The 18,849-nt window shown below is 43.1% G+C and overlaps 1 protein-coding gene across 4 annotated transcripts in view; it reads left to right on the top strand.

The window, feature by feature from the left end:
* The window catches only part of CFAP99 (cilia and flagella associated protein 99), a 92,247-nt gene that overhangs the window by 18,129 nt on the left and 55,269 nt on the right, over nucleotides 1–18,849 (top strand). For 3 of the 4 annotated variants that reach the window (XM_039539490.1, XM_039539488.1, XM_039539489.1), the window contains 2 exons: nucleotides 2,468–2,612; nucleotides 7,282–7,376. The exons of the other annotated variant lie outside the window; for it this stretch is intronic. In XM_039539490.1, coding sequence (XP_039395424.1) covers nucleotides 2,468–2,612; nucleotides 7,282–7,376 — 240 coding nt within the window. The remainder of the gene's footprint in view (nucleotides 1–2,467; nucleotides 2,613–7,281; nucleotides 7,377–18,849) is intronic. 4 annotated transcript variants of the gene reach the window in all.

The following is an 18,849-nucleotide window of genomic DNA, read 5'->3' as shown; positions in this document are numbered from 1 at the left end:
CCTCTCTCAATAAGATTATCCCTTTCTCTTTTTAAAAGTTACCATGAGATCTTTAACTTCTACAAACACATCTTTAAAAACAGGCAGCAGAAGCCTCGATTTAACATCTCATTGAAAGGCAGTCTGCCACCACAGTTCCAGTAGTTCCCAATGATTTACAGTGCCAGTGCTGGGTATGAGCCCATGTCCTAATAATAATTGGACTTGCACACATTATTTTGTACCAACAGAGTCATATTGACACTTAAAAATGACCAATTATCTCCATAAACAAGGAGCATTACCACTGAGAAGGAGAAATCAAAATCTGGACTATATCTTTTCAGAAGATGCATTTAGCTTTGTTTGCTTCTTGCTAGCATCTCTAAATCAAGGAAGGCATTATTTCCCTGGCACTCTTCCCCAAATCAGTTGCCCTCCTTGTAATTTGTTTAATGGAAAATTGTACTGGGCATCAGACTATTACAATATTCTAAAGGTGGTTTAGAATGGAAATATTTTCAGTATAATAAAATGCATTTGAAAGGTTGTTCAGCATGAGATCATCTATGCAATTCACCACCACAGATCCCTCCATGCCACTTAAACTTTGCAGTGGGGTTGTGAGTGGGAAACACAGATAGAGTGTCCATGCAAGGGGGCCTCTGAACCTTCTGTATATTGCACAAACGGTTTCCAGGCAGGTGACTGTGATGGGCTGGACACCCCCCCGCATCTGGGATGCCACCTGATGTACTGGGGTTTCACTGAGCCTGCCTGCTCCACTAGCCTGGGCTCCCTCTCCCTGTTTTGCTGAATCAGGGTCTCCGGCCCCTGGCAGCACACACACAGGTAGGGTCGCACCAGCTGTAGAATCACCCAGAGTCTGCAAACAGCTCTCTATGGGAAGATTCAGCTAGGAAATTTCCCAACACTCAAGTGCACACCCTCTTTGGGGAGTAAACCCAAAATAATATTGTCTTGTGCTGTATAGAAAGATCTGCACAGCGCAAGCTCATAAAAATTTACTCTCTCAGTGCAGAGTGAGATATGCACAGCTTTTTGCTCCACCCACCCCCCACATATGAATTGCACAAGCTGGATTTTGAAATAAACTAAAACCAAGTTTATTAACTATAAAAGATATATTTTAAGTGATAAGGGATAGGAAATAGAACAAAGCAGATTACTGAACAAATAAAACAAAATACGCAAGCTATGCTTAATACACTCAAGAAACAGGTTACAAAATGTAAATTTCTCACCCTAACTGTTGTTTTAGGCAAGTTGCAGAGTTTCTGTAGCTTAGAGTTCCAGTTATTTCTCTTTATAGACTAGACTCAGCCCTTTCCTTTCCCTCAGCTCAGTTCCTTTGTCTCTTCCGGTATTTTCAGCTGTCTTTCTTCTTGGGCAGGAAGGCAATGGAAAAGAGTCCTGTTTGCCTTACTCCCCAGCATTAAATAGAATTTACATAAGGCAGGAAACCTTTGTTTCCAGTGGAAAAGTACCAGCAGTGTCCAAGGTAGTACTTTTTACCAGGTGACATTATCACCTGACCTTGCAGTGTCAAAGCAACCATGAAACCAGGTTTATTTGCAATGTCCACAGGAAGGAACTCCTGGAAGATGGGGGGGATCCACATCTTCGAAGACCTGTTGTCTTTTTCCTAATCGCCCATTAAGGCTGATTGCTTACTATCTGGTGGGTGTGTCTGCAAGCATAAGCACAGTTGTAACTGTAACATAGTCAATATTCCTAACTCCAGATACGGAAATGATACATGCATACAAATTGGATAATCACATTCAGTAAATCATAATCTTTCCAATGATATCTTACATGAGCCATCTTGCATAAAATATCTTAGTTATGCCATATTCATATCATAAGCATATTTCCATAAAGAATATGGAGCGTCATGTCACAGTGACAATGGAAACCAATGAGGTAATATGCACAGAATCTGCATTAACAAGGATCCTGGGACTTGCACATGCAGAATGAATGGTATGGATGGCCTGTGGCCACTTTCTCCATCCTATTGATTGATTTCACCTTCGCAGACTACACACACTTTACCTGCATACAGCCACATTACTTGGCATCATGTAGGTAACATGAGTTTCCCCCTGCAAGAGTAAAATCTCATTGGAGGTTCCCCATTCTATTGGGTGAGTTAGTCATTGATCATAGCTCAAGGATTATACATTACATTACATTTACATTTTATTTGCATTAACTGTTGACTTTCACACATCATTTGAGGCTTTTTGATAAATGCATGTCAGCAGATTAACTGAAAGTCAAATATTTTTTTCTTTTAATTTTGCTTTACAAAGGCTATTAACTTCTTAGTTGTATGCATTTTTTAAATAATTATGCCTCCTCCACCTCAGTCAGTGCTGTTTGATGTAATAGTTTGTTCTCTGAATTCATTCATCTGTACTCATTTTTATTTATTTATTTATTTATTTTGGTATCCCTCTAGACCCTTAAGGTGACAGATGGAGCATTTGTGTTGGAGACTCTAGCTGGATGTATTGAATATAAACCTTTATTGGACATAGTAGTCAATGCATTTTTTGTTCGGGATGGGAAGCATTGCCTGTTTTCTGAGCGCAATCTCTATGTGGGTAGGTATTCTTTTACGCTACATAATGTAGTATAACTATGGAACATTAGAAAGATGCATTATTTCAGTTGTTCAAGTGTTATGATTAGATTACATGTTAAGCATTATCATTTTGCTCAGTGCTGTACAAAATATAAAGACTTGGTCAATGACCAGTGATCTTACAACCTAAAGGCCAAATCCTGAAATCCTTTCTCAATCCAAACTCCCAGTGATGGGAGTTTTGCCTGAATAAAGACTGCAGAATTTGGCTGAAAGTTAGACTGATGGTACAGTTGACATACATGGTCCTGTCCATCACTACAAGAAAATAAAGTATCCAGGTGGTGCAGATTTCACTTAAAAATTTTCTTCAACAGCCTCTGTGCTGTCCCACTTTCAGGGTCTAGCACTTCTATCATCGCACTGCAGAATTGTATAGCAAAGCCATGTCTGCTGAGAGAGGGGTCTTACAGGAGCACTCACATGCTAGGATGACCACCTGAGATCCTTTACCACTGACACAGACAGCTAAACAGAATTCTCTCTTTTGTGTGAGCTAGTTAGCCTATTTTATTATTAGTTAGGCCAGATTTTTAAAGATACTTACTAGGCATTGCTCCATTCAGCATTGTAATGCTTAACTGACTTAGACTACAATATGCTTTAAGTCACTTTTAAAAATGAGACTTAGGCTCCTAAGTCAATGAGAGGTTCTTGTAGTGTCCCAGTGTACAGTTTTCTTGACCTTTCTGGCGTTTAAGTATTTACTTTATGCTATCAAAACCACTACAGCACCGACTTCAGCACCATCAAGAACATCAACACTGATCCTCTCCCAGCACTAGAGGAACCTTCTTTGGCACTGAGAGCTTTCCTGGTATGGACCTTATCTCAGGCCCCACCACCTTCAAAAATACCCATGGTTCAATCAGCGCAGATAAAACCAGCGCTGTTGGTGCTGGCAACATTGCCTTCCCAAAAAGAGTGGCATGTGTATGATGACTGTGAGGAGCAGGGCCGGCTCCAGACCCCAGCGCGCCAAGCGCGCGCGTGGAGCGGCATTTTAACTGGAGGGCGGCAGGCGGGTCCGGCGGACCTTCCGCAGTCATGCCTGTGGGAGGTCCAACGGAGCCGCGGGATGACCGGGCCTCCCGCAGGCATGACTGCGGCGGGTGCGCTGGTCCCGCGGCTCGTGTGGACCTCCCGCAGGCATGCCTGTGGGAGGTCCAACGGAGCCGCGGGATGACCGGGCCTCCCGCAGGCATGACTGCGGCGGGTGCGCTGGTCCCGCGGCTCATGTGGACCTCCCGCAGGCATGACTGCGGAAGCTCCACCGTAGGCGCGGGACCAGCGGCACGTCTGCGGGAGGTCCCGCGGAGGCGCGGGACCGGCGCCCGGCAGCGCGAGCAGCGCAGCGTGAGCAGCACAGCGCACCGCCCTGCTTGGGGCGGCGGAATTCGTAGAGCTGCCCCTGGTGAGGAGACTTCTTCAGAGGAAGTGGAGTAGTCAGCCATCAAGTATTATACCAGTGGTATGTCCCCTGAGGATCAAACTGGGACTTTGTCTCTCCTCATGATGAACAAAAGCAATTTCAGGAGCTGACAGGGAGAATTACTAATACCCTTTAGTTACAGACTGAGGGGTCTGCACCATCTGATATCCTTTTTGACATCATTGTCTTTTGTCTGCAATTCCAAGTCACTTTTCCTAATCTCCCAGGACTATTCAAACCAGCAGAAGACATTTGGCTCTATTCTGTGCCCTCACCACTAGTATAAAAAAGGGTGGATTGTATGTATCCTATACCTTCAGAAGGCCAACTATTGTTACAACATCAATTGGCTGATTCCATGCTGATCTCTACAGCCCAGGAATTATCTAAAAGTAACAGAGCATCCGTGACTGCTCCCTTTACATAGAGAAGGATGTAGACTAGATTCCATTAGAAGAAAAGTTTACTTTTCCATGTCTGGGTTGCCAAGTGGCAAACTGCCAACTCTCATGTTCAGATATAACTATGTGTTATGGGACTCCATTAACCCTATTCAGTACTCCTTATTAGATGAACCAAGGGAAGCGACAAAGTTTGGTCACTGAAGATAGACATACCCAGGACATGCTGAGGGCAGTTTATGACACTTCAGACTATTACCAGAGCTATAGCCACTGGCATTGCTCTAAGGAGATATTAATGGTCATCAGGCCTTGCTGCAGAGTCCCAAAAACTGATAGAAGAACTCCACTTTGAGGCTTCAGCTCATTTTAGTGATAAAATGGATAAGGTTCTGCAGAAATTAAAACCAAGAGCGTTAAAGCCCAGTCTCTAGGTCTTTTCCAGTCCTCATTGCTTCAGAAAAGAAAATTCTTTATATGTTGTTTCAGTTCCACAGGCAATCTCCTTCTGTTCAGCAGTAGCAGAGCACTCAATCCCAGAGAAGATACCAATCTTCTACCCTTTCCAGGATTGCTCCTGCAAAAAGTCCATGATACAGACTGCATATTGTCCTGCTGCTGGTGGCTATGCAACATTGTGGGCAAGACGGTTGAGAGCCACACACTTCTATCTATGCAATTTGGACCACATCTCTTGACCTTCTAGGATGCCTGGTGCAAGTTCACTTTATATTGCTGGGTACTAGATACCATCAGAGGCAGTTACTCAATCACATTTTACACCAGACCTTCTCACTTCCATCTCCCTCTCATGAGAAACTTCTATGGGAGGAAATAAGATCCATTCCACAAAGGGGGCTATAGAAGGGGTTCCTCTATTGCACCAAGGGTAGGCATTTTACTCCAAATATTTCCTAGTGCCCAAAAGAGAGACAGTCTGAGACCCATCCTGGGCCTCAGAAAATTAAACAAATCTATGAAAACCTTCAAGTTCAGGAAATGAATAGCTAAATGTGAACCTCAACAATCATGATTTAGATTCATTGTACATCCAAGAACATTTTAAATGATACCTAATTATCCACACTTCTCCACCATAAACAAAAGGCTTCTGTTTTTCAGTGTCTGAAGCACACAAATTTTACCATTAAGCTGAGTATTGCTGTTATTGGGTCGGCAGGACTCGTCCTGTCATAGACCTCCATTAATCAGAGGGAAGCGTGTGTAAGGGGGTGTCCCTAAATATTTTCCCTTATCAACAAGTTGAGAGTCTAAAAGCCATTGGCTTAGATTTTTCTAAGCTGCTTGTGACGCTCCTGGCCAAGCTTCATTGACACTTAGATTATCAAAGCTGCTTATCATGGCTGTTGCTATATGTGAGCAGATTTGAATTTAATAATGCTCTTATAAGATACATCTATATTCCACTAAGACCACATAAATGCGTTGCTATGCTGAAACGGAGGATTGAAACTCTGTTACCATACACTGAGTTGCCTCCAGCACATTGGTCAAGATGTACTAAGTTACCATGCTGTGGTATCTGAGATACTGCACTATAGGCAAATCAACTAAAGCTTGGTATGTTCCTCAGGGTTATCAATGTGCTACGAGGGTTCCTTAGCTTCACAGGATCAGAGAAACACCATAGAAGCTTCTGCCAGTTCTGGGGACAACTCTACACTTCTCTGCCTCTTCCTTCATTGGCCCCTATTTGCTCAGGACTAGAACTGTGTGGGGACTGCAGTTTCACATGAAACAATATTTTTTGGGGAAAAAATGTTTGGGATCAGTTGAAATGTTACATTTAGATTTAAACTTTTTTTAAAAAATTCTACGTAAAATAATACAACTTCAAGATGAAAAGTTGTATTGAAATGAAAAGTTGAAATGTCCCATTCTGAAAAAGTCTAAATGGAATGTGTTGAGCTTATCAAAATGCTTTTCTTCCTTTTACAAGAGCAAAACTTAATTGAAAGCAACACATTCCCACAAAAATTTTCAGTTCCAAAGGAACAGCATTTCCAATAGAAAAACATTCTGTCCGAAATTTTTTGACCAGTGGTACTCAGGACCCATTTGGTCCCTTTCCTCCCCAGCACCTTGCCCTGCCTTAAGTTCTGTTCCTGCGAGGCATAGAACATCTTTAGGAGTTCTGCATTAGCCCTACAGAGCTTCTAAACTTCCAAATATGCAAATTTTCAATTGTCTGAAGGCTATCCCGCTGCTATCGCCAGGTTTGTTTTGTATTTTTCTGTAGTTAAAAGACCAGATCTTCAGCTTGTGTAATTCCAATGGAGCAATATTGATTTACACCAGCTGAGAATCTGGCACAAATTAGGAAATAACTATAGTATCTGAAAAAAGCAATAGAGAATCCTGTGACACCTTTAAGACTAACGTGTATTGGAGCATAAGCTTTCGTGAGTGAAGTGGGTATTCACCCACGAAAGCTTATGCTCCAATACATCTGTTAGTCTTAAAGGTGCCACAGGACTCTCTGTTGCTTTTTACAGATCCAGACTAACATGGTACCCCTCTGATACTATAATATCTGAGAGTCTACTGTGATAAGATAAACAGGGGTGTCTTTTTAATTGCAATCATTATATAGCCCAGTTATGCAGACAAAAGTGAAAAAATATTTCAAAGTTATTAATTATGAAAGTGCCAAAAGTGAGTCATGTGATTTGGTTTCAGCCATAGCCATGGTCAAAATCCAAAAGTGTGATGAATATAAATACTTTCTGTAGCACATTGCCCATTGTATTTTAAATATATGTGTCTTTTGATAGTTATTTGCTATTTGGCCACTTTTCAACTGGAGGAGCTTGGTCTTCAGCAATTCAGCAGAATTATCAAATCTCTGGACATTGCTAAAATGCATAAGGTAATGAAAGTAATTTCACTTTAGCAAAAATGTTAAGCTAATATCACACCATGTTTTCATAATGTTTGATTAATTATTTTTGAGTCTATAGTTCTTTGCTGTGATTTTAAAAACTGTGGGTACTGTTCTTCCTTCACTTACACTCTGAACTTTTCCGCTTCTGAGTTAATTTAAATAAGACTATATGAATGTCTTTTGGTTAAATTATGGGAAATCAATATTCTGCTAGCACAAAACTGCTGCACTTCCAAAGTCATGCTCAGTTTATACTACATGTTCATGATTTCTTTCCATATAACGCAATAAAAATTATACTACATGGATGTACCACAGGTAAGCTCTGATTGTCTAGATGTCTGAGGAGACATCCAAAACACTGAGGTTTTGGACAATTGGCATTTCAGTTCATAAATAAATTTGGATTTAGGGGAAAGCCAAATTTCAGATAACTGGGATTTATCTGTATAGTCTTTATACTTATTACCCTGCACACTCATTGTGATCGCATTGCCTTTCCAATGAGCATAGTTGTCATATAGTATAAGAGAAGGGAGCAGGCTAGGCTGGCTGCGTAGTGCTTGTAAAGGCCTTGGCATGGAGTGTTTCCATAAAGTCAGTTCAGACAGTAATGATGTAGTTCATTACTTGTTAGAGATAAGAACAGAGGAGAAGTGGCTAGGAAGATTATCAAAATCTGATGGGCAAATGACACTTTTTAAACAAAAGTTCTCCCAACCCCATGCCTCTTTGTAAAGATTCCTGGGGGAAAAACAGTGGTTTGGACACTTCTGGAGTTCGTGTGAATATCAATAATATTTTACTTTGCACAACATCTGCTTTCTAATCCATACTAGTTACCACTCAGTGATTGCATTCTCTTAACCTTAGATGGCTGGAGTGTCAGTGTCACTGACACTATTTTGATCCACACCAGGGCCAGCTCCAGGCACCAGCGCAGGAAGCAGGTGCTTGGGGTGGCTGATGGAAAGGGACGGCACATCCGGGTCTTCGGTGGCGATTCGGTGGCGGGTCCCTCAGTCTGGCCACTGAATTGCTGCCAAAAAATGAAGCGGCACGGCTTTTTTTTTTTTCCTCTTTGCCGCTTGGGGTGGCAAAAAAGTTGGAGCCGGCCCTGATCCACACACATTTATTTTCTCCTTCCTTGCGTACAATATATCTATTCCATAAAGGAAGGTTTAGTATTAGGTGACCTTCCACACTGTTTCTTTTGGTACATGTTTTTTTTTTTCTACCTAAGTATCTTATCAGGATGTCATCACTATACTATCTCGCTTTTCTCCTCTTGCATCAGAGAAGCATTTTTGTCTCCAGAGTGATGCCAGATTATATGACTGCACCTGCAGCAGAGGATTTAGAAGCATCGGTCCCCCAGTAACAGGGACAAAAACAACAGAAGGCAGATTTGCAGCCGTAGCAACAGCATGAGGGTGGCAGACAGAATTCTGGGATACACTTTGAGGATGCTGACCTATAGACAACATGCTAAGATCTTCCTGTCCTGAGTTCATCTTGCCTTTCAGTTGAGATGCAAACTAATGTTTCATGTATATTACTTAAACAGATTTACTTCATCTAATGAAGATAAAAGATGTTTCTCCAGATCATGGGCCCAATTGTGTGACTCTTAATTTTGCAAAAGCAGCAAAGAATCCTGTGGCACCTTCTGTTAGTCTATAAGGTGCCACAGGATTCTTTGCTGCTTCTACAGAACCAGACTAACACGGCTACCCCTCTGATACTTAATTATGCAAGTAATCCTTACTCATATCAGTAATCTTTTTGACGCTTAGGGGACTACTTGAATAAGCTCTGCTTGTGTGAGTATTTGTAAATGCTGATAAAATAGAGGAAAAACCCTCCCTCCATACCAGTATATGGCTGGGCATTTTGATTTAAGCAAAATAATTAGAAATACTAGACACATTTCAGTCTGAATGGAAAATTAGGAATCTATCCATTAGGAATCTAAACATGTAATCTATTCATTTAATAAGAGAACATACAAGAGCTCTTTAAGGCCCTATACCTATAAAAATATTTTACAGGGATAGGTTCCAATCCTGCAATCTCAGAGGAGTTCCTCTTATGAGAAAAGATGATTTGTTTATTGGTTGCAGGATCAGGACTTATTATTTTTATTAATCTGTATTATTCTTATATGTGTTTGAAGAAATTGAAGGGTTTGTATGTTAGAGACAAGGGCAAAAGAGAGTCAAAAATGAAGAAAATAACTTTGAAATGTATTGTGCCATTAGCCTTACACCCCTTTATTTTATGGCATTTTAGCACTCTGCTGACTATAGTGCTGTGCAGCAATAACTGATCAGCACAAAAATACATACTGACTTAGTGTTTTGTTTATTTTTAGCCTTCAAGCATCTGTTTTGTTCTGTCTCACATTCCGAATCCCTTCAACCTTGACCACTGCCAATAATAGTGACTTTGTTTTTAATGCGCTTTGAGATCTACAGGTGAAAAGCGCTAGATATTTTAACTTATTATTACTGTATTATGGGTTATGCATGTAGTAATGCCTAACTTAAGATTGCCTAACACTTCCCATTTTAAAAAGCAGTTGTGGCAGGTCCACAGGGAACCATTATCAGTTACTCTGTTAGCTCACATGACTGAGGTCTGTGCTGTGTATATAAAGGTCCCTATGCTGCTGATGACCCAAATGGGTGTCAGTATGATTCCATGTGATGGAATTTTGTTTTTTTTTAGTTTGCTTTTTTAAAAACCTAGGAAATACTCTACACAAAAACCACATTAAAATTGTTATGGTTGCAAAGTGCGGTACATAACCAACTGTAATTCACCACTACCACCCCCGGCCTCTATGCATTACAATACTATCTTTAATTACCTTTAATTAAAAGTAGCCATCCTGCAGCAAAAAAACTTCAGGACCAGACTTCAAAGAGAAACTACTGAGCTTCAAGTATCAGAGAGGTAGCCGTGTTAGTCTGGTTCTGTAAAAGCAGCAAAGAATCCTGTGGCACCTTATAGACTAACAGATGTTTTGCAGCATGAGCTTTCGTGGGTGAATGCCCACTTCGTCGGATGCAAGAGTGGAAATTTCCAGGGGCAGGTAAATATAAGCAAGCAAGAAACAAGCTAGAGATAACGAGGTTAGATCAGTCAGGGAGGATGAGGCCCTGTTCTAGCAGTTGAGGTGTGAAAACCAAGGGAGGAGAAACTGGTTCTGTAGTTGGCAAGCCATTCACAGTCTTTGTTTAATCCTAAACTGATGGTGTCAAATTTGCAAATGAACTGAAGCTCAGCAGTTTCTCTTAGAAGTCTGGTCCTAAAGTTTTTTTGCTGGAGGATGGCCACCTTAAGATCTGCTATTGTGTGTCCAGGGAGGTTGAAGTGTTCTCCTACAGGTTTTTGTATATTGCCATTCCTAATATCTGATTTGTGTCCATTGATCCTTTTCCTTAGAGACTGTCCAGTTTGGCCGATGTACATAGCAGAAGGGCATTGGTGGCATATGATGGCATATATTACATTGGTGGACGTGCAGGTGAATGAACCGGTGATGGTGTGGCTGATCTGGTTAGGTCCTGTGATGGTGTTGCTGGTGTAGATATGTGGGCAGAGTTGGCATCGAGGTTTGTTGCATGGATTGGTTCCTGAGCTAGAGTTACTATGGTGCGGTGTGCAGTTACTGGTGAGAATATGCTTCAGGTTGGCAGGTTGTCTGTGGGCGAGGACTGGCCTGCCACCCAAGGCCTGTGAAAGTGTGGGATCATTGTCCAGGATGGGTTGTAGATCCCTGATGATGCGTTGGAGGGGCTTTAGCTGGGGACTGTATGTGATGGCCAGTGGAGTCCTGTTGGTTTCTTTCTTGGGTTTGTCTTGCAGTAGGAGGCTTCTGGGTACACGTCTGGCTCTGTTGATCTGTTTCCTTATTTCCTCGTGCGGGTACTGTAGTTTTGAGAATGCTTGGTGGAGATTTTCTAGGTGTTGGTCTCTGTCTGCGGGGTTAGAGCAGATACGGTTGTACCTCAGTGCTTGGCTGTAGACAATGGATCTTGTAGTGTGTCTGGGATGGAAGCTGGAAGCTGGAGGCATGAAGGTAGGCATAGCGGTCGGTATACCGAAAACCTACCGACCGCTATGCCTACCTTCATGCCTCCAGCTTCCTCCCTGATTGAACTAACCTCGTTATCTCAAGCCTGCTTCTTGCTTGCATATATATACCTGCCCTTGGAAATTTCCACTACATGCATCCGACGAAGTGGGTATTCACCCGCGAAAACTCATGCTCCAATACGTCTGTTAGTCTATAAGGTACCACAGGACTCTTTGCTGCTTATCGTTAATTACATGATCACATACTATTTTATTACTTCAGTAATATATTAAATCATAACAGTGGGCAAGATTAATCCCTGGTGTAATTCCATTGGTTTCAGTGGAATTACAAGAGGGATGAATCTGGCTCGTTCTCTATGAGTGGTGGAACTTGGAGCACTTGAGGACAGGCTATCAGTGCCTACACTGAAGAAATTATCTTTGTACCAGGCAGTGTCTTTTTCAAGATGAGTAAGCAAAATAAGATCATTACCAAAATGATAGTTCTGTGATTTCCCTTACACGTTTGATACTGATAACATCAGAAGATAGGTGTTTTAATAGCAAAGACACAAATAATCACTAATGAGAATGCTACCTACTTGCAAGTGATCAAAAAGAGGGCTGAAATGCAATGGAATTTTTCTCATGACTCATTAAATAATTGGTCTACAAAACACAAAAGTTCCCATTGTTAAGGAATGAAAACTGCACTATAGTTTCATGGGGCTGGATTCTACCCACACTTACACTCTGTGCAACCCTATGACGTGCATCGTTAAGGCCGATTTGTGGACTTTGGCACAAACAATCTCCTAATCAGAGCTGGAGCTTGGCATACTCTGGAATGTGTGTCCAAGAGTGGCATTCAAAGCCTTCTCTGGCATGGCACATAAAGAGCCTCTAGAGACTCATGCACAAACCCCTGACTCCTTCTGTTTTGTCTGTCCCTGAGGACTCAGGCAAGAACACACTGGTCACTAAAATATACATGACAGTAGAAATATCTAATTATGCCTTTCACAACTCTCTGTATATTTTAGACAACTCATAGAGTTTGATTACTTAATTACCCATTTTTCCCTAATAGAGTGTGAAATCTTCATGGCCAATATGTAATTGGACTGCCAGCAGGAAGCCTCCAGGGACAATAGCCGTCTGTTAAAGATGTATGTAGTGTTGAAGCCATGTCGGTCCCAGGATATTAGCAAGACTGGGGGAGGGAAGAGTGATGTAATATCTTTTACTGGACTAACTTCAGTTGGTGAGGGAGGCAAGCTTGTCTCTCTCTCACCAACAGGAGTTGGTCCAATAAAATATGTTACAGGTTTCAGAGAGGTAGCTGTGTTACTGTATCAGCAGAAACAATGTGGAGTCTTTGTGGCACCTTAGAGACTAACAAATTTATTTGGGCATATGCTTTCATGGGCTACAACTCAATTCATTGGATGCATGGAGTGAAAATACAGTAGGCAGGTATAAATATACAGCGCATGAAAAGATGGGAGTTGCCTTACTGAGTGGGGGGGGGGGGGAGGTCAGTGCTAACGAGGCTAATTCAGTCAGGGTCGATGTGGCCCATTCCCAACAGTTGGCAAGAAGGTGTGAGTATCAACAGAGGGAAAATTACTTTTTGTAGTGACTCAGCCACTCCCAGTTTTTATTCAGGCCTAATTTGATGGTGTCAAGAAGAAGATCAAGAATGAGCTCTCAAAACTGGAGACTCTCATAAAAAAAACAACCTTCCACACAAAATTCCTCATGGCTGGACTTTACAAAAACTAAACAAGCCATTTACAACACACACTTTGCTTCTTTACAGAGGAAAAAAGACACTAAACTATTTAAATGCCTACATGCCACAAGGGGCCTCAACAGTGGTACCCTTAACTCACCCAACAATATTGTTAATCTATCCAGTTATACTCTTAGCCCAGCAGAAGAATCTGTCCTATCTTGGGGCCTCTCCTTCTGCCTCACCATCCCCATGAACATGATGTAGTTCTGCGGTGACCTGGAATCCTATTTTCACTGTCTCCGACTCAAGGAATATTTCTACCACACCACTGAACAGCCCACTAACCCACAGAAACCTTCCTACCAACACTACAAGAAGAAGGATTCTGCATGGACTCCTCCTGATGGTCAAAGCAACAGACTGGACTTCTACCTACAGTACTTCCACTGATGGATGGGCTGAAATTGTGGAAAAGCAGCATCACTTGCCCACGGAAGCTTATGCCCAAATAAATTTGTTAGTCTTTAAGGTGCCACAAGGACTCCTCGTTAAAATATATTAGTTCACCCATTTTGTCCCACCTGCTAAAGATAGCAGTTAGAAAATCATGAACTGATAGTTACTGCCAACTCAAGAACAAGAGTTGTTAAAAGTCAATTGATCTGAACTTTTTTTTTTTTTATAAACTTTGTCTGCTTTGGGTAAGAACTGATTCATTATCTTTTATCAGTATATATTATTGTTTCATCTGCCTTGAAATGGTAGCTGCAAGCACCATGCAGAGGATGATTAAGCAAGATCCAGGGGGTCTAGTCCCTGCAGTCAGAGGGAGCTGAGACAGAGCCGTGAATCAGAGGCATAGCGGCAGGTGGTAGCACAATGCACAATTGATTGCTGCCTGATGGGGTGGGCTGAGTGAGAGGAATATCAAGGATGCAGGAAGGGAAGGAGGAAAAGAATGCATATGGAAAGAAGGGTCTGCCAAAGAGCAGCAGTCCTTGACACCGGTATTGGTTTAACTACATCAGTTTAAAAACACCTTTAGATTAACTGGTGCAACTTAGTGTGTAGATAAGGCCTTCAGTACATCACCACTATGGAAAAATACTATGACATTGGACCTGATTCTCTTCTGCCTTGTGCACTATGTCAGGGGTGAGGAGCCTTTTTTCTATCAGGGGCTATTGACCCACAGAAAAAAATAAATTACAAATAAAAAGCAAGGGTCTGATCCAAAACATATGCCATTGACTACCCTGGTCTTTGGATCAGACACTGTGATGCCGTTCTTGCCATAAATCATCCCTACCATCTCCAGGTGTTGTTGTATGGCTCTTCTCTGAATTCCCCATGGTTTGTCAGTATATTTCTGGGGGGCCCAGAGCCAAGTGCAGGAAGCCCAGGAAGGTCGGGGGGGGGCTCCTCCCCAGAACTGGACAGAGAGGAGCTGTCCTCTCCCTGCTCCGGGGTAGGTGGCCCAGTGGCATAGCCAGGACAGGACAGTTGGATGGGCCCCGACTTCGGGTGGGTGGGCGGGCAATGACGGGGTGGCATGGCAGGGGCAGGATGGATTGGCGCCGCTTCTCCCCCGCCCCCTCCAGCTGGCCTTGTGGGGGTGATGGACCCAGGTGCACCAGCCAATTGGAGGGCCCCAGGCACGCACTCAGCTCTGAGAGGAAACGCCGCTCTCCAGCAGCAGTGGCTCCCATCCCACTGTCCCATGCCAGGCTGTTGGGAAATATTTTGCTAGCTGGCAGCTGGTATTGTGGGAAGCTAGAATGTTTAGGTTTTTAAGATGGGTTAATTAGGCTTTGAGCTTTGTTTTGAGAAGTTGGCTGCTTGCCTGCTGCAAGAGTATAAAGATGTATGCTGGAGAGAAATAAATGACCTTTGCTGCCAATCAAACTGACTGAAGAACTTTGTTCATATGCAACAAATGGTGAGATTGAATGAGGACAGTGTTGGTGGCCTGAACTGAAAGGAGCCAGCCCAGAGGTGAGCAGCTAATATGGGAACCACTGCATCAGCGGAAGAAAGGACGGTGCATGAATGTTTGATGGACTTTCTGTTCAACCAAGTACAATTTTTGATAAAACTGTTTGGGAGGCCTTCTCCTGAGTCCAGTATGGAATAAGGCGAAGGAGATAGTAGAAACTCGTGGCCGAGGCAGGAGTGCAGGTGGCCCTTTCTGAGCTGGATGATGTTGATTGATCCTGCGCCTATGGAGACAGCCTTGCGCCTCCAAAGCCATGCCGTGTCCACGGGACCTGAACATGTGCCATCAAAGCCATATCCCGCTTTGACTACGTTTACTCAGTTTACTCAGTCTGATGCCTTCTATAAGGAGATGGAGCGCCAGGGTCGACCGCTGCAGCATATGTGTGACAAGTTGGACCAGTTGCACGGTTCTCCACCTGGATCATCGCCATCCGACTCGCCCTTCCGCCCGCCTGGCCTCAGGGACCCTTCAACTGGGGACCCTCCGGATCCGTACAGCGCTGGCATGGGGTTTTAAGAGAAGCCATCCTTGAAGGTCTAACACCTGAGGCCTTTCCGGTGATTACGCCAGACCTCAACACCCTAATCATAGGACTGGAAGTTGATCCGTGAGGCACAGAAATCGATCATGGCTTATGGACTAGATAATCCGTATGTACAGTCTATCATTGAACAGGTATTTGCTGGCCAAGCAATGTGTCCGTATGATGCGATTAAGCTAGCTGACATGCTTCTTACACCTACACAGAAATTGTTGTGGAAAGATGATTGGGCTAAGAGAGTTGATTTGGCTCTTGTCCGCAATTTGGATTTAGATGATGATCCTCGATCCCCGGATCCTGCAGCAATCGCAGGAACTGGCTTTGGCTGCCTTTAAAGCGGTGCCCCAGATGGGAAAGCCGAGCCCTCCCTACGCTAAAATTATGCAAGGCCCATCGGAACCGTATTCCACCTTTTTGGATCGCCGAGAGGCTATTGATAGATCTCCTAATCTGACGCCAGAGGCCAGAACTGCAGTTGGACTTGATCTTGCAACCCAGAATGCAAATCCCACTTGCTATTAGCCACCTTGCCCAAGACTGCGACCTGATGGAAATGATTGAGGCATGTGGTAGGGCCGCTATGCTTGAGGAGACGGATAAGGCAGCAATTCATGCTAAGGCACAGGCCTCTGCACTGGCGCATTACAACCCCTGCTCGGGCGACAGCAAACCCGGCATTTCGACTGCCCTATGCAAAATGAGCAGCGGGCCTCTGATGTGTTACCTGAAGCTGCAACTGGCGCAGAAGGATGGAACACCACTGGATCACGGAGCGCCTCGGAGGAGCGCCGACAAGTGCCTCCAACCAGCAACCCGGCTGCCTGGAACACCTCACCGGAGCAACCCGTGGCAGTGCCGGAGTGGATTTGGCCACAGCGACAGATGTAGTTTTACAGACTGACGAGGTTCAAGTTCTTCCTTCAAACACCGAGGGTCCATTAGGATTTGGACTGAGTGCCCTTTTGATCGCAACATCAAAACAAGGTATTTTTGTTTTGCCTGGCCTTATTGATGCCGATTATACGGGAATATTGGGATAATGCCTTTGTCCCCCTGTGACTATAACTGCTGGTACACGTCTTGCTCAGTTAATACCTTTCAAGGGATGTGTGCCCCGATCGACCCCGATTGACCGCGGGTCTCGAGGGTTTGGATTCACTAGCCCTCCCCAAACTGCCTTTGCTATGGACATCACTTTGCGCAAGCCCACCCAAACTGCTCGGCTTCAGGGATCCGATGGGCGGCAGATCACTCAGGAAGCTCTTATGGGGGATACAATGCAGAGTGGGGTAACTGAGGCACCTGTGACGACAGAGGTAGAAGATACTGTGTTTACCTTGGAATCAGAGCCCACTGAAGCGGTTGCAGCTGAGGCCCCCATGCAGAATGATGTAGGAGATGCGCCATCTAACCTAGTATCAGAATGCCCAGGGGCAGTTGTAAATGGGGCCCCTCTACAGAGCGCCATGTGTCCTCAAGAACTGCCTGTGTGTAGAAAGGGAGACGAAGAGGAGCAAGAGAATTTAGCTGTGCAGCTGGCAGATACTGGCTCACCCATTTTTAGTACTGAAAGCTCTGGGGCTCAAAAAACATTTGTGCCTGTTACAGCTGCAGCAATTGAAGAACAAATCATTGCAGAAACTGTAACATCTATGGAAACCTCAGCTGAAACTTTAAAGCCTTTAGAAGCAGTGCCTGGAAAACTATTTCCTGAACTAGTCCAAGATATTACCACTGCTCATTCAGGATTTGAGGCTGCAAACAGTAGGACTGAAGAAACTGCAACAGTGTCAGTATTAGAGATGACTGCTGCAATGGTGGATGGAATGACTGAGAAAGCAACAAGATGTACACACCCTGAGCCCCTGGAGAACAACTGCTTGTTAGCTGTGCCAGGATCCCGTTTGTTTGATCCTCCCTGATTGATTTAATTGATTGAAATAATTTTTGCTTTGCCTGAATGTATAGGATGGTGTCCTGATAATTTGAACTTGAACCACGATGGTGGTGGAACAGAAGAAAAAACACTCACATCATTGATATTGCCAATGTCTAGAAATTCCTGACTAAAAAGACATTGAGAACTGACCCTGGTAAAGAAGCAAAGAATTGCACACTGGCAGGAAGAAATTTGGGACTAAAATGTGGTATTGATTGGATTTTGGGATTTATTTTACAGGCTGCGCCTGTGTTGTGGAATTTTTTTAGCATGTATTGCCCTCCCTAATTGGATTGTAAATGGTATTACCCCCCCATTACTACCCCTGTTTTTTAGAGCCTAATTGTTTTTTGTTTTTAAAGTTTGAGAAAACTCAGCCAAAAGGTTTGTTGAGTATTCTCAAAGGGGGGGGGAGTTTATGGTGTTATTTAGGCATAAATTTAGGTAATTTGGGAGAATGGCTTTGAATTTATGTGACCCAAAATACCTTTATGTAAAGTGCTTTGGATCGGGCCCAGGCAGGCACGCAATAGATAGAGAACTTGAAGAGGAAAAAAGGATCGGGCCCAGGCGGCGGGCAACAGACAACAAGCTTGGAAAACTGGTTGATAACTTTGAGGGTGTAGTTGATAGAAAAGGTAATTAACTACAAGCGAGTAATGTTAGGCAGAGTAAAAAGTTAACTCTGTGGTTGCTAAAGGGAATAATAGCTGAATTTTGTAAAAATGCTGAGAGAAAAGTTTTTGGTGTTTTGAAATTTTTGTAAATACATGTAGGCAAAGAAATTAGTTTGTAATTGTTTGGCTATGAATAATTTTGTTGCATTAGCTGAAGAATGTATATTGTGCTATGTAATTGTAATTGTATTAGGCTACGGGCATATAAGTGGTGATTTTTTTTGTGTTTAAAAGTAGAAGTTAATAGTAAGAACCCTTAAGCTGTGAATGGCTTTGTATTCAGAAGTAAGTTAGGATGCAATTGTATTACTGTAAATGATTTAATTGATGATGTAATTTTTCTTTTTTTTGCCTGATGGTATTAAGGGTATTTGTATATTGTATGTACTGATTGCTTGCCCAGTAGGGGTAGTTTTGTTTTGTGGTGTTTGTTTGTTTTTCTGGCCAGAATTGTCTTTTGCGTTTTATGTGGTTTATG

The sequence above is a fragment of the Mauremys reevesii genome, linkage group 5 (genome assembly GCF_016161935.1).
Source record: "Mauremys reevesii isolate NIE-2019 linkage group 5, ASM1616193v1, whole genome shotgun sequence".
NCBI classification, from domain to species: domain Eukaryota; kingdom Metazoa; phylum Chordata; order Testudines; family Geoemydidae; genus Mauremys; species Mauremys reevesii.
The sequence above is the reverse complement of the archived record's forward strand: the minus strand, read 5'-3'. Positions and strand labels throughout refer to the sequence as shown.